A 16,587-nucleotide genomic window follows, 5' to 3' on the forward strand; every position below is an offset into this window, starting at 1 on the left:
AATGCTTGGCCACCAAGGAGAGAGGGAGGAAAGAAAAACACAAAACAAAACAAAAAAAATACAAAGCAGTGACACAAAGCAATAGAGCTTTTTCTGCAGACCTTTATAATAATTCATGTTTACATCCCCCACATTTATTGAATGCCAGATGATGTGCTAAGATCACAATTCCTTATAATTATTCTGTTCTGGAAAGGGTTAGTTCCATGCAGTGTAGAAGAGAGGGTATAGGAAAAGCGTTGTTTTTAGTAGCGTTTGCCACTGTGCTTGTCTTTGTGTGTCACCGGACCACCCGAGGAGATGAGAGGAGCTGATTTACATGCTGCTGTCCCCCTCTCAGGGAGAGACGGTCCCAGCCAGGGAATTCCACTTCAGGGGGGAGAGTGCGGACGCTTTAGCCTCCGCCTCACTCCGTTCAGAAGAGCCTGTCACCCAGGCTCCATGGCACTCTCAGCTTTAAGCTCTAAGCTCGCTGCCCCTCTCCACTCTACGGAGGTCACTGGACGCTGGAGAGGCTCCGGAGTTCAAGGAGAATGACTCCTCTCACCTCTGGCCAGTCCCCAGGTACTGATCAGTGGGAACATAGTGAGCATAAAAGCCTCCTTTGTCAAGGATCGTGATCTCAGGGTCCTTACTATCCACCCTTTATGTGGCCCCCGCCCAAACACCACCATACCCTGCTGAAAGAGGAGTCTTGTCTTAAATCAAAGTTGCCCCGCCGGAGTTTGATTGCAGAGAGGCGAAAGGGAAGACGGGGGAGGTGTTGGGAGGGGAGCCTCAGCTTGGGGATGAGGGGGGTGTGCTGGCTCAACCTGCCAAATGTCCCAGTTCATCGGAACAGCACAGAAATGCCCTCAATGGCCCAGCCAGTAGCTCTCCTCTGTGCACTCCTCTGTGTACCCCCTTTTTTCTTCCCCTTTGCTTTTGCTCTTCTGAGAGAGCCCCTTTGAAACAAAACAAGGATGAAAAGAGGCCTGTTTTGTCAAGGGGCCATACAGCACACAAACAGAATGTGTATCTCCCCAAAAAGATAATCGTCAGAAGATAAGGTTCATGTTTAAGTTATGTGCACTCGTATTACAGCCTCCTCAGCATGTACTCACAGAGTTTTTGATGTCTCAGAGGGAACTTCAAGATGTAGTCAAGTGGAACTCAAAAGTGTATTGTAGTGCAATGTGCGAGCGTAGATAATACTAATTCTGAAACATTTGTATATACTCCATAACCGTTACAAAATCCCTTAATCATGACCTTGACTAACTCCTTTGGCCAAGAGATGCCAGTTATGGGGAATCTCAGAAATAAAAGGGCAAGTGAAGGTAAACAGTGTTCATGTTTCTACATTCCTGGGTTACCCAATACTGATGTCTTCCCATGGTAACTATTCACAAATGCATCCTCTTCCTGAAATGTATTCTGATGTCAATTGATCAGATATTGAACAAAACACATAATCAATGTCCCCATCGTATCTGGCGTGTTGCAAGCTCTGTCCTAACTCTGGCGAGAAACCTGGTTTACTTGAGCTTCGCTGGAAATGTACAGAGCTGTAATGAATGGGTGTCCCTGTCTCACCATGTGTTCTTGTTGGCATTGGTAGTCTTTCAGCAGAAGGGTTAGTCATTTTCTTCCAAGCGCTGTCATCTGCAGTGCAGTGTTGAAAGAGACAGAACTGTAATAACGGCTTTTAGAGGGCCATACTTCAGCTCTTCCTGGCCTTCCTCTGAGAAGGGGCTTAAGCGTGCTATCTGTCACAACTGGATTATGAAGTTGAGGTGTACCCATTGTTGTCTTTAGTGGGAAGTAATTTTAGGAGCTCGCTCTTGTGATAGATGAGATTGTTCCGTAGGGGAAACATGTGCTAATGGGGAAAGTATTGCTACACCTTCATTGCTGAATGTGGCCTCATGAGGGCAGATTCCAACGCATTTCCTTCAGCAGTAAAGCAGTGTCAACAGGTAGCTGTGATCATAATAAAAGCCACTATGAAGACAATGAATGTATATTAGAATAATATCATAATGGAAATGGACTTGATAAATGGACTTGATATATATTGTATATGGCTCAACAAGTCAGACAGGCTTGATATCTTGCATTGATGTGATGTCCTCTAGACAGCAAAAGTTATTCATATCTCCATGATGTGAAGGTTTCCATATACTGTGTGTGGCTTTGGGTCTGGTGCCATCTTTATGCTGCTTTGTTCCCCCATGACAGCGCCGCTGTGTGAAGGTGCCCCCCTCTTCAAAAGCACTGAAGCAAAACGTCTGAAACATTTATACATGCATTTCAGTGAGCTGAGCTAATGCTAATTATGAAGCAAAACAAAGGGAAATAGATCTTACACCTGGTGGGCTAGCTTCCCCTTTCTTGCTCTGTCTGAGAAGGAGCCTTTAATATGTCAATCATGGCCGTGGGAATGTGAATCTAAGGAGGGCGGTGGGAAAATGGTTGTGTGTTGTGAATGCGGTTGACATTTATAATATCTGTGGAAATATCCTTCCTCAGAGACAATACCCATGGAAATGACATAAACGGTTGTAGGTCGGCTCTTGACTTAAGGCCAAGTCTGCGCTTTTACTTGACGTGAAAATGCTGGATCAGGTCTCTCTCTCCAGCGACATTACCCTGTTGTGTAACATAGGAGCCCCCTGACTGTGAGCACAAGACGTCTTGGGTGGTTTTCGTCACTGTTTTTTATAAGTATTTGCTCGCAACGTGTTGAGAGGCCGATTACGTTTTTTAAGAGCAGGAGCACACACGTTGTGCCAGCATGGGCTTTTTAAAAGGCATCTGCTGGAGCCGGGGGCTGTCAGGCTGAAAGCCCTGATCTGCGGCCCTTAATGTAGCTGGCTGGAGGTTATCTATCCTCTGGCTGGCACGCTGATCTCGATGTCATACTGAAGCGCAGATAATCAAATGGGGGTAGCTCAGCATAGGGGTGGATTCTTCCCTCTGTTGGCGGTGGCTTTTTGGCTGTGGAGGGAGTGTGTGTGTGTGCGTGCGTGCAAACGTTAATGAGATGTTCCAAAAGCCGCCTCTTGGATGAGAATGGAGGTAGGAGGCCATGGCTTCAGTTAGCGCGACCTCAGTTGGGTCTTGATGTCTGATTTGTCACCGCAGCAGTCCAAATACAGAGCGCCTACTTTTGTGAGAGCTTTGGTGTCCGCTGTCGTTTCACTGCCTCCACGAGCTGCCATCAATGGGTTCGTTTACATGGAAAATGCCCTCTCATGTCGTCCGACCCACTACTGAGTGGGCCAATTGCCGCCCGCTAGCTAGCCTTTCATGTGGGTGAATAGGAGCGCTCACTGATTGTTACTTTGATTCTCCCGCTTTGTTTGAGATCACTCATTGGATTGCATGATTGCATGTGAACTCAAGCATGTTTTTCTTGTGCAGCTACAGGGCTAAAATATTAGTTTAACCCACTTTCAGTCTTTGAAACTAAGCAATAACATTGACTTTGACGTGCATCACTATCATGACACGACCATCGGCAATAAGTTCTTATTGTTATAAGCAAATGGTTTTTTAAATGCTCTGTCAAATGTGTCATACCTAAGGTGTAGCATATGTCTTAGTCTAAGTTATCTGCATACTGTGTGTCAACCCTATGCAGTGTGATGCTGAATCACTGTGGGGAATGGCAGGTAAGAGTGATTGATAGAAGCTAATCATTCAGATAAGTCTTCTGCATTTCGTGCCCCTGTGAGGTGTGGGGCGTCATGGATATCAGGGGGCTCCATAGGACTTCTCAGCACTTGTCCCAGCACCTCATCCATCCTCCCTTCTGTCTTCTTTAGAACCATAGTACTAGTATGTTACTGTGTGTGTGTGTGTGTGTGTGTGTGTGTGTGTGTGTGTGTGTGTGTGTGTGTGTGTGTGTGTGTGTGTGTGTGTGTGTGTGTGTGTGTGTGTGTGTGTGTGTGTGTGTGTGTGTGTGTGTGTGTGTGTGTGTGTGTGTGTGTGTGTGTCTGTGTGTGTGTGTGTCTGTGTCCACAGGAATATGTGTATTTGTTTGTGTGTTTCACTGTGATTGTGTGGGTGTTTGTGTGAGTGTTAACACCCCTTTCTGTGGTGCTTATCTGTGCCTTGTGAGAACTTGTCGTCTTGGCAGAGTTGAGAGCGTCTCAGCTGGCCAGTCTCCATGGCCACCCTTGCCTCCCCCCCCCCCCCCCTATCCATGGGAATGGCCTGTCTCCCTCACCTTCTATGCCTTTCATCCACTTTGTCCACTCGTGCCTATCTCTCTCACTCATGCAGGTGGGCCGTTAAAGCCTAGTCCTCTGTTTGTAGACCTTATTGCTACTTTGGATTTGTTTTTGTGTTGTCTGAAACATGTCTGGGATATCTGGGAAATGGCTAAAAAAATCTGAGCATAGTTGCATAGTAAATTTGACTATGTAATGCCTGTTACTTTATGTCTGATGAATGCATCATGTGAATCAGTAGATATACAGTATATATAATCTGTTAAATATACATCAACAAAGTCAAGTGACTGAAGAATGCAATTACAATGTGTTGCATCACTGACTCATCCTCCCTATTAATACAAAAATCATCTGACTGAGTCTCTCCAAACCACACAGGCCCCCATAATCCACTGAGTTGCCATGTTGTCAGAATTGGCCAGAGTCTGTGAATGTCCTGGGATGTTGTGGAGGGGATTCCAGTGACACATTCCAGCAGCTATTTTCTGCGTCCGCGGGGGCTAGTGTCTACTATCTGGGTATGAACCCCTGTTGGGGCTAGTGTCTACTATCTGGGTATGTTGACCAGGCATGTATAACACTCCATCCCTGCGGAGGTTAGGAGGCCAGACGTGGCCAGACGTGGCCAGAGCTGACAGGTGCTGACAGGTGAGGAGTACCTGTAACTCAGAAGGCTGGTGCCGGTGACCTTGGTGACTTTGTTTAGATGGTGGTGCAGGTTTATTTGTGTTTGTGTGTGTGTGTGTGTGTGTGTGTGTGTGTGTGTGTTTTGAAATAGTATCTTTCATAACTTAAGTTCAAAGGGTCTGAGCAAATGGTTTCAAAACGTTTGTTTTTGTCCACACACAGATCACACACACACACACACACACACACACACACACACACACACACACACACATGGAAAGAGAGAGAGAGGACACTGTGTAAAGGCCAGAAATATGTATCAATTTATGTACCTTGTATTCGCAGTGACACAAAACAGATGGGCAGTCAGCAGTGCAATCTAGCTACAAATTACTGCTATCCAAAAAAGGATAGTGTTTTCCCATTTTGGAATGACACAATCCAAAAGTTGCCGTCTGGCTAGCTCTGCTATCACATGAACTGCAGCATAACATTTACTTTTATCCAAAGCGACGTACAAAGGAGCATAACTTAACGCTGGACACTTTTCCCATACTTCTAACATGTGTTTCTACAGCACATAAGTATCAAGAAGCCCCATTTATGAGGTGGCACTTGTCAAAAGTATGTCTATTCCCTTGTCAGCAGAAATATGCGCAAGGCTGTACGTGACAAGAAAAGAGCTGGGAGAAAAGCATGCGCTTAACGTCAGCCAGGTGCTCCTCTCCCCTCCCCTCCCCTCCCCTCCCTCGCTCCTCCACGGGCATCGTTCACGTTGCTGTGCTCCTGACACCTCATCGGACAGGAGGTGGATGTATTACAGTCATAGCTATGATTTCCAGGCCACAGGTTAAGTTGCATTGGGGCTGGGTAGGGGGGTGGGTTGGGGAGATGGGGGGTGGAGTGGGGAGAGGGGTTGGGTTGAACCCAGGCTCTCACCGCACTTATGCCCTCATTAAAGAGCAAGGGAGGAGAGAGGGCACAGATGTTAGGGTAATGGATTCATGGTCTGGTTTTTATGACTGTGCACTCTGTGTTTTGGGCCTCATCACTTTTACAGTAGATCTTCCCAGCACCCTTCTGTCTTCGTAATGCTGTTTGTTTTAGTCTTGTCAACACAGATGAAAAAGATAGAGTTTCTATGCAACTATGTGACAGCCTAGTTATGGTGTAGTAGCATCCTAATGTTTGTGTGTGTGTATGTGTGTGTGTGTGTGTGTGTGTGTGTGTGTGTGTGTGTGTGTGTGTGTGTGTGTGTGTGTGTGTGTGTGTGTGTGTGTGTGTGTGTGTGTGTGTGTGTGTGTGTGTGTGTGTGTGCATGTTTGTCTTGTTTGTCCTGACTCTCCCTGGATTCCTGGGAGCCGATCTGTTACTCTCTGTCTCTCTGCAGAGTCTGGATAATAACAGGTTGTGTGCGTGTGTGTCTGTGTGTGTGTGTGTCTGGGTGTGTGTGTGTGTATGAATGTATGCTGTGTGTGTACACGTTTTCAGGGTTGCCTCCGTGGGTCTACGCATTACCATCCCTCCCAGGGTCTTAAGGTCATGCCTCTTCACACTGAACATGTTTCACGGCAACAATTAGTTCAGTATTTTTCCTTGTCTAGCCGTAGATTGCACTTAATTGTGGGTCTGCTGATTTTCTCCCTGATGTGTTGCACTGTCAAATAAACTGCCATAATAGGTCGACCTTTTGCCAGCGGAGGCATTACCTATGCTTCATGTAAAGTACGCTGCCAGTGTAATTGGCACCCAGGTGCTAGCTCGCTTTTGGTCTCAGTGGGTTATTGAGTAAGAATGTTAATTAGTGCATCGATGAAATCACTGTAGCCTATAGTCTGCTTCGTGGCATAGTTGCTTTAAGGAGAGAAAGGGGGAGGGGGAAAGCTGAGAGGAGTAAAGAAAAATACTCTCTTTCCAGCCAGACTTGAGCATGCAGAGCACACAGCAGAGCAGTGCGTAGATGCTATCTAAGTAATGTAAATGTGTATCCCGTCTGTTTTCTCTCCAGCTCACTGCTCTTGACTGATGGTGTCAACAAGACCCTGGCGGGGTTCTTAAGAAGATTCCGGCATGTTTTTGTGACGGTGGTCCGTAAGATGTGCTGGTGGTGCAGCGGGTCAGATATGCGTAAACCTTTAGTGTCGCTGGCTAAACATGGATGCAGCTGGCCGTTCTGGAGTGTTTTGATAAATGTTTCTGGTCAGTCCCATCAGGCAGCACTCTCTCGGGTTGATGTCAAGGTCGAGATTAACCTGCTGTGCCCCCTGAGCTCTGGCACGCCATGCTTTCTCACAGTGGAGAGTGGCTTCCTCCTCCGTCAGGACGTTAAACAAAACTACCCCTCTCTCTCTCTCTCCCTCTCTCTCTCTCATACTTTCCCTCATCCCTTCTTGAAAACACATTTTGTTTTACTAATCTAGGGCTCAAGCTTGAAGAGTGTTATCTCATCCCTCTTGACTTGAGTCGCTCTTCTTTTCTCTTTGACATGTTTGTATACCTAGTTTGGAAAATTCCGGCTTACCTTTCTGGCATTTCGTAGCATATTAATATAAGACTCTTGAGGCCTCGATGATGTACAAATACTGTCACATTCATTGGTTGATCGACACTGTTGAAGCACCATCTCTCACCAAACCATTGAGGAGCTTTGAAAGGCCTAAGAGGTTGTTCCCATGACTTACTGAAAGAAGACAGGCTGCTCTGAGGAGATGAGTTGGGCTTGTGCCTGCTCAGCTGGGCAGTGTACCATAGGCACTGTGAGAAAGCGCTACACATTGGGAGGTTCTGTGCTGTACTGACAGCAAGGAAATGGGGTTCACTAGACATGAAATAAATTGATTTACTGATTGAGTGAGCACTTTAGGACAGATAAGTTCTGAAGTGTGCACATACAGTCCACACTCACTGCTTCATTAAAAGTGAGCATGTTAAACTAGCAACATTAAACGCATGGCATTAAGCTGTCAGAACATTCAGTACTTTCAATTTCTTGTCTGGTCTCATCAATGTGCTTTTGTTCAACTCAAATCTCTGGAGGCTTTGGTCTTTTGCTACCGAAGCCCCAATTAGCCAGAGTGCTCTTTCCAGGGGGAAAAGCGGACGGAAAACCCTGCCACTGTGTCCAAGCATACTGCTGCAGTGTGGGCGCCAGTAGGATGGGCACCGCATTGGGCATTTTTTTCCCTTTTCGACCTGGCTCAGAAGAGGGCCACATGGTGATAGGTGTTACAGAGTGTGCCATTGTGCCAGGGTGCCATGCTCAATCTCTTGTGCCCGTAGCAGGCATCACTCCAACTGCCCAAGAGTGTCGGCACAGAATCCCTCCTTTCCTTTCCTCCTTCTCTCTTGCTGCGTTATTCTCTGACAGCCTGTCACAGCAGAGAGGAGTTAAGCGGCTCACTGCATTCTTTTTTCTTTTTTTAAGCTTTCAGCTTTTGTACACTCAAATTCCCTTTCCCCCCCATTCATGCTTACTGTTAGTTTAGTCTCCTCGGTCTGGGCTGACATATTTAAACTTCCTTTAAAGGTTGTATGCAAGAACACTCCAGAGCTGATGCAGTGTGGTCTCCTTCTTTGAGGAAAAGGTGAAGGCAGCACCAATTGGGCAAATGATCCCTCGGGGCAGTGCACCTAAAAGCAGGAAGTTCTTACACATGTTTACATAGCCTGTGGTCAGGATTTCTTTTGTGGTGATTTGCAAAGAGGGTTATTTACACCCCACCAAATCCAGCCTCTCAGACAGAGTGTTTCAAATGTGTTTGCTACTCATGTGTTTCTCCTTGCATCTTTTTAAAATTAAGAACAATATTTGAATCCCATACATTTAAAACACTCACTGTTGACATAGAGAAGTGACAGTGTCATTAGCCATGTCTGTTGGGAATATCCTTTCCCCTGCACTTAAACTGCTGGTTAGGCAGTTTAGTTTGCGGCATGTTAACAAATCTGTCCCCACCCCTTCTTAAATTCCATATTTGAAGTTATCAGCGCAGTTACTGTGAAATCATGTTTATTGGTGCAGTGGAATGGTGAGCAGCTGTGAAAGGCTGAAAGGCAGAAATATGTCCGCCCTGCAGCAGACACTCAGAATATTACACGCAGAACTGCTCTGACATAACCGCACATATGGCTATGCATCAGTGCACCCTGAAACACATTTCATCAGTGACTTACAGAGGAAACCCAGATCAGAACAAGCCATCGCTCACACTGGAGGAAAGGCAGCTCGTGCTCTGGGAATGCTCTCTTTCTCTCTCTCTCTTTCTCTCTGTCACGATAGCATGAGCTAGATGTTAAAGTTCAAGATCCCCGATTTGGGCTGTTCTGAAGGGAGCTGCAGAATCTGTGAGTGCGTCTGAAGCCGTGCCCAGATTGCCCTTTGCTGTGCGAGCGAAGCGGCAAAAGAGAAGAGACCCTGTCAGTCATCCGCAGTGGAAAATACCAGCTCAGCACTTTTGTTTGAGAATGCACTGATTGGTATGACTGTAGGCTGCCACTGTGAAAGGGCAAATACATCTACAGGAGAACTTTTCCTGTCACTCAGGGCTGTATAAACATGCCCAGAGCAGTCAGAGTTATCCCATCACCTTTTTACCTCGCCTCGCCTCCAGGACCCTGCAGGATTTTCTCCCTCTTTCTGTCCTTATCTCTCTCTTCTCTCTCCCACACTTCAGCCCTCTCTCTCTCTCTCGCTCTCTTTTTACGCTCTCCACTCCCCTCTTTTCTTCTGGTTGTCACTGCAGAGGAATCCTGGCTGAGGGCTCTGTGCTCCACGTGTTGCTCATATCTGAGGGCTGACTGAGCTGGACTGTTTTTGGGCGCGCTCTGCCTGGTGTCATAGGCACGTGCCCACTTTCCACTCGGAGGCGTTCCTGCCAGCCTGTTGCTTTCCCTTTCTGTGTCATTCCTATCTTTTTATTGCTTTCTCTCTCTCTCTCTCTCTCTCTCTTCCTTAGACTGTCTGTTTGTGCTGAATTGTTGCACTGCAGAGCCTTGGTTTCACCCAGAGTTGACTCAAGCATGACTGTGTGAGGTGCAGAGTACCATGTGTTGTGTGTGTGTATTTAAAATAGTGCAATAACATAGACGTGCCTGGATGATAATGGGGTGTGTGGAGACGAATGTAGACCTCACGCACCCCTGACCGGGTGAGAGGAATGGGGAAGGGATTCAGGGAACGCGGGTGTCTGCATATTGTCCTGTGATAATGTGCATGGAACTCAGACTGCTGGGCCTCTACTGAGGCCTTAAGGCCCCAAGACCATTGAGAGTTCAGCTGGAGTCATTGGTTTCCATTGTCTCTTAAATCGTCCAAAGTATCTGTGATTTTTTTATTGTGTTGTGTGAATTATTATCCAGAAAATAGTAAAAATGCAGCTTACAATGCAAAAAATTACTCTTTGAAGTGTGTCTGCAAATGATTTGGCAAATACAACCATGCTATTTGAAATTTCATTCTGGTCATGCACATCAAACACACACTTTCTTTTTTTCCACAGAGGAGCACCCAAACCCCCACATATCCCTCCAGAGTGACAGAAGTATGGGACAGGAGGTGAACTCCTTACGGGAAACAGTAGCGCTCCATCACATCTCCTCCTCCTCCTCCTCCTCCTCCTCCTCCTCCTCCTCCTCCTCCTCACACACTAATGAAAGTCACGCTATCCCCCACTCACGGCGGAAGCGGTTCCTGTCCTACCCGCGGTTTGTGGAGCTCATGGTGACAGCTGATGCCAAAATGGTCCGACACCATGGACGAAACTTAGAGCACTACATCCTTACAATCATGTCAGTAGTAAGTAAAACATTGTTCTTCCACAACTTCTCAACACTGTTATTTACTTAAGCAATAAGCCCCAAGAGGCCGTGCTTTGCGCTGATTTTAGAACAGGTAAGGGAGTTGTTAGGCACGACGCGAAGCGGAGTGCCGTTAAACCGCCTTACCTGTTCTAAAATCAGCGCAAAGCACGGACTCGCGGGGCTTATTGCTTTTCTAAACCTGTTACTACACATATTTGATATGGTTTCATAAATAAAGACAATTCAATTTAAGAAACAATAGTTTAATGATAAACTGTCATTCTTCCGCCACTAAAAATTATAGTTCCTAAATAAATCGTTGCCACGCAACCCTTGAAGCAACGCAACAGCCAGATGGAACACTGGGTATGAAATGCGCTATATGAATGCCTTGCCATTCGCTGCGCAGTAATATGGAATGTAATCAGGTCAAATTGTAAGGTAATGCTGGATTTTACAACGGCTTTTGGCCAATCACAATCAAGGATTTGAACAATCAGGTTTAGAATTAAGCAATAAGCCCCAAGAGGCCGTGCTTTGCGCTGATTTTAGAACAGGTAAGGGAGTTGTTAGGCACGACGCGAAGCGGAGTGCCGTTAAACCCCCTTACCTGTTCTAAAATCAGCGCAAAGCACGGACTCGCGGGGCTTATTGCTTTTCTAAACCTTTTACTACACATATTTGATATGGTTTCATAAATAAAGACAATTCAATTTAAGAAACAATAGTTTAATGATAAACCGTCATTCTTCCGCCACTAAAAATTATAGTTCCTAAATAAATCGTTGCCACGCAACCCTTGAAGCAACGCAACAGCCAGATGGAACACTGGGTATGAAATGCGCTATATGAATGCCTTGCCATTCGCTGTGCAGTAATATGGAATGTAATCAGGTCAAATTGTAAGGTCATGCTGGATTTTACAACGGCTTTTAGCCAATCACAATCAAGGATTTGAACAATCAGGTTTAGAATTAAGCAATAAGCCCCAAGAGGCCGTGCTTTGCGCTGATTTTAGAACAGGTAAGGGGAGTTGTTAGGCACGACGCGAAGCGGAGTGCCGTTAAACCTGTTCTAAAATCAGCGCAAAGCACGGACTCGCGGGGCTTATTGCTTTTCTAAACCTGTTACTACACATATTTGATATGGTTTCATAAATAAAGACAATTCAATTTAAGATACAATAGTTTAATGATAAACCGCCATTCTTCCGCCACTAAAAAGTATAGTTCCTAAATAAATCGTTGCCACGCAACCCTTGAAGCAACGCAACAGCCAGATGGAACACTGGGTATGAAATGCGCTATATGAATGCCTTGCCATTCGCTGCGCAGTAATATGGAATGTAATCAGGTCAAATTGTAAGGTAATGCTGGATTTTACAACGGCTTTTAGCCAATCACAATCAAGGATTTGAACAATCAGGTTTAGAATTAAGCAATAAGCCCCAAGAGGCCGTGCTTTGCGCTGATTTTAGAACAGGTAAGGGGAGTTGTTAAGGCCAATTTAGGGTCGTTTTAGACGCAGAGGCGTAAGCACGTAATTTACACAAGGAACTTGTTTTAGACAAGTTTTGATTTAAGGTTCGTTTTAGACGCAGAGCCGTGTTGCAAGGCTTGTGAGCCGTGTTGCGTGTTGCAAAGCAAATTGACGCCAGAACTGTAGATTTTTTTTTGAGTTAAGTAAGCCTATTTATTGCAGCAGGACAAAGGAAAAAAACTTACTGGAGCATGAAAGTGTAGTGGGCGAAAGGCTTGATGTTAGGAATACATGTGTTACACAAAATACAAATGTTGGCAATTCAGTACCAGTGGCGAAAAAGACAGCACATGACGCAAAAGTTCGTTTATTGACATCTTTTAATGACTGCGACAGGCTTTAAAATGATGTGTTTATGAGTTACATTATTCAAAGATGAGGTGGTAAACGGCGAGAGAATCTCATCATGTTGTCAATGCTTGTAACTACAATGGTGCTGGCCACAAGGTAACGGCAGGTTACTGTTAACTTTTGTATGAGCAGACCGGGCTCATTCTATCAAACTCGCTGGTGCAATTGATGGATTCACGTCAATATGAACTCAAAGAAAGATATCACCATGACTCACAAGTGGCGGAAAATGAATATTAAAGTACCTATTTGTTCGTGAATGACCACATTCTCTCCAAACAATCGCGGGTGAGAATGGGATATTCGCGGTAATTTGAGCGTCCTTATAAGTGTTTAAAGAGGATTTGTAAAGGAGTTCATGTCTTCGGACCTCTTCTGTTATGTTTGTTCCTAATCCATAAGAAAAGGCTTGTGAGACGGTCTGCAGGGTATTCATGATTTAAAAAAATGTCTGGGTCTAAAAAAGACTGTATTAACCCGGAAACGTGAGACTCTGTGTGAAAGGCTGTGGTAGCCGGCCAATCACAGCCTTTATGAGCTGTGTAGGGCCGTAGTGTTTTAGTCGCATAGTCAGGAATTTTGGGCGACGCACTTAAGCACGTAAGGGGGGGTATTTTACCGCGCAAGGGGGGGTTGTGTATCTTACGTGCTTACGCGTTACGTCTAAAACAGAGCATAATTCGGCCTTTAGGCACGACGCGAAGCGGAGTGCCAGTCCCCTTTACCTGTTCTAAAATCAGCGCAAAGCACTGATTCGCGGGGCTTATTGCTTTTCTAAAACTGTTACTACACATATTTGATATGGTTTCATAAATAAAGACAATTCAATTTAAGAAACAATAGTTTAATGATAAACCGTCATTCTTCCGCCACTAAAAATTATAGTTCCTAAATAAATCGTTGCCACGCAACCCTTGAAGCAACGCAACAGCCAGATGGAACACTGGGTATGAAATGCGCTATATGAATGCCTTGCCATTCGCTGCGCAGTAATATTGAATGTAATCAGGTCAAATTGTAAGGTAATGCTGGATTTTACAACGGCTTTTAGCCAATCACAATCAAGGATTTGAACAATCAGGTTTAGAATGACTCTCCAAGTTGCTTCAAATATAATGTAATATGAATGTGAACTGTTGGCCCAAAAGCAAATGTGTTGCCATCAAATGCTATTTCCTTTTTTCTACACAAATGATTAATTGCGACCCCATGACTTCACAGTCTGAGAAACAGATTGTCTTTTTGACCTGTCTACTTAATGAACCCAGCCTTGAGTAGACTACAAGTGTTTGGGCCTGTTTGATGTAATCTGTACTGCAGCTTGTTGAGTGTGCCTGGTGGGTCTTGTTTGCTGTCTAATGTGAGAGGGTGGAGGCGTGACGCCTAGTTATGTCTGCTCAATGTGAATTTTGTCTGTGTGTGCCCCGAGAGGTCAGGTCAGGGTAGACTCAAGTGTTTTGTTTTGTCTCGGGTGCAGCAGTGCAGCAGAAGCAAACATTTTGGCTGTGGAGGAACGCTGTTGAAACAAAGTGGACTGAAAGGAATGTTTCATCATTAAAGTGATCTTACTTTTTGAATCTAGCTGTCTGATCAGTGTTTTGAAACAATAACTTTTACTTCAGCATTGTGCCATAAATAATCTAGAATGTTGTGTGAACCTAAGGCATATATACTTGAAAACAAATAATAATAAGAATACAATTATACAACCTTTTATACATTTCCGTAGTTTCTATATTTGATTCAATTACCTAAGTTGCTAGAGGGAAACACTTATTTGTAAAAGCCACAAAACACTGAAGGATTTAATGAATTTTTTGGAGCACAGCCTGTTTTATGGGGGCACTTAGCTAAAAACTGTATCAAGGTCAGGGAGTATAACACAGTATGAAAGTATGAACGAAAAGGGAGGTTTCTGTATTCTGCAGCCTCTGACTAGCACACTCAGCAGAAAGGCAGGGGATGGCAGAGTCTCGAGTGAATGCTAATGCGGGTGGAAAGGAGAGCAGAGCAGGGCGGCCAGACGGTGGGAACCATATGGAGAAGTGGGGCAGGTAGAATGGGATGTTGTTTGGGTGCAGGCAGCCTGATGGATGGCCTCTTTAGAGCCCACTGCTGATGTCATGCTGGTGTGTTTGCAGTGACCGGAGAGAGGCTGGCCTACGAATCACACCGCCTCCTCTCACCGTGCTTTATGGTCATGTCCAACGGTGACACTGTGATTTATAAGCCATGGGGGCTTTCGTCTCTGTCTCTCCCTTTCTTACCCTCCCTCTCATTCTCTCTCTCTCTTTTTTTTTCTCACTACTGCTTTCTCTCCCCTTCCCCTCTCGGTCTCTCACTCCCTCTCTCTTTATCTCTTTCTCTCTCTCTCTCCCTCTGTGTGTGTGTCTCTCTCTGTCCCTCTCATACTCCCTCCCTTTCTCACTCTCTCCCTGTCTCTCTCTCCGTCTTTCTGCTGTGGAGGCCTCTGGTTCTTGTTGCCTGTGGACTATGACAGGCTGAATGTTTATAGTGGGCTAATGAGTTCCTGTCAGGGCTCCGTGCATTGCCTCAGGAGCAGGGTGACCGGCAGTGACACGCGCACACACACACACACACACACACACACACACACACACTAACACACACACACACACACACACACACACACACACACACACACACACACACACACACACACACACACACACACACACACACACACACACCGGACACACACACAAATACATAGACCCACACAGGGGTTGGTTCCCACTGTTGGCCTTTTGCTGAAGCTTCACAGGCTGCTGTTTTGGGTCAGACTCTTTGCAGAAGCCCCAGAGAGAGCCCCTGTTTACACTTAAGCGTAACAAGTGATGTGTGCACATAAAAAAAAAAACTGACAGAAATGACACAGAAATGGAACATGTCATAGTTTTTTTACAAGCACTATAAAACTGAAAATGACAGTGAGTGCTGTTCACGGTTGAGCATTAGTTTGCCTTTCTTCTCTCTGTGTTCCTCTCATTACAGGTTGCTGCCATCTACAGAGATCCCAGTGTGGGGAACCTCATCAATGTCCTGGTTGTGAAATTAATCGTCCTTCATAATGAGCAGGTGAGAAGACCTGGTTTTTAGCAGCATTACTTGAGGCCCTTAAATGTATTCCTTAACTTGAGTTCTCTAGCTGAGGGACTGCTATTATTACTTGTCGGTTCAAATCTCTGAACTTGAAGTCAGCTAATGCTATGTGTTTGATTGCTGACTGTGCGGGCCTTAAGATCCATGGTTACAATGCTAAACTCAGCTGACCTGGCTGACCAAAATTCCCCCAGTGCTTACACAGGCTTAATTGCATTGGAAACACCATTAACTCAGGCATCACACTGTGTATGCACAGCTCTATATAGCTTCAGACTGAATAAGATGAATGTTTGTGTGACCCTACCTTTCTCCTTTAAGCCCCTCGTGTTTCCATCCCCATCCCCTTTACCCCTCCTCCTTACCCACGCGTCACCATTCTCCATCTCATTCAAAGGAGGGTCCGCCCATCAACTTCAACGCAGCCAACACCCTGCACAAATTCTGCGTGTGGCAGCAGGGGCAGAACGAGGCAGACGACAACCACCCATCCCACCACGACACCGCGCTCCTCATAACCAGGTGTCCTCCCTCACTCCTCTCCCCTCTCAAGGGCACTGGGTCTCTCTCACTCCTCTCCCCTCTCAAGGGCACTGGGTCTCTCTCACTCCTCTCCCCTCTCAAGGGCACTGGGTCTCTCTCACTCCTCTCCCCTCTCAAGGGCACTGGGTCTCTCTCACTCCTCTCCCCTCTCAAGGGCCCTGGGTCTCTCTCACTCCTCTCCCCTCTCAAGGGCCCTGGGTCTCTCTCACTCCTCTCCCCTCTCAAGGGCACTGGGTCTCTCTCACTCCTCTCCCCTCTCAAGGGCACTGGGTCTCTCTCACTCCTCTCCCCTCTCAAGGGCCCTGGGTGGGACAAATGAGGCGGGCGAGGGCACATCCTCACCCCCCTGTACTCACATGCCAACCAGTCTTTATTATTTTTTGTG

At 45.9% G+C, this 16,587-nt stretch overlaps 1 protein-coding gene across 1 annotated transcript in view; it reads left to right on the plus strand.

The window, feature by feature from the left end:
- Positions 1-16,587, plus strand: part of LOC308368335 (A disintegrin and metalloproteinase with thrombospondin motifs 20) — a gene marked incomplete at its 3' end in the record, with an annotated part of 88,287 nt that overhangs the window by 6,766 nt on the left and 64,934 nt on the right. The window contains exons 4-6 of the mRNA XM_080842501.1: positions 10,346-10,641; positions 15,552-15,635; positions 16,057-16,181. Of these exons, the coding sequence (XP_080698627.1) occupies positions 10,346-10,641; positions 15,552-15,635; positions 16,057-16,181 (505 nt within the window). The remainder of the gene's footprint in view (positions 1-10,345; positions 10,642-15,551; positions 15,636-16,056; positions 16,182-16,587) is intronic.

The sequence above is a fragment of the Sprattus sprattus genome (genome assembly GCF_963457725.1).
Source record: "Sprattus sprattus genome assembly, chromosome: 7".
Classification (NCBI taxonomy): domain Eukaryota; kingdom Metazoa; phylum Chordata; class Actinopteri; order Clupeiformes; family Clupeidae; genus Sprattus; species Sprattus sprattus.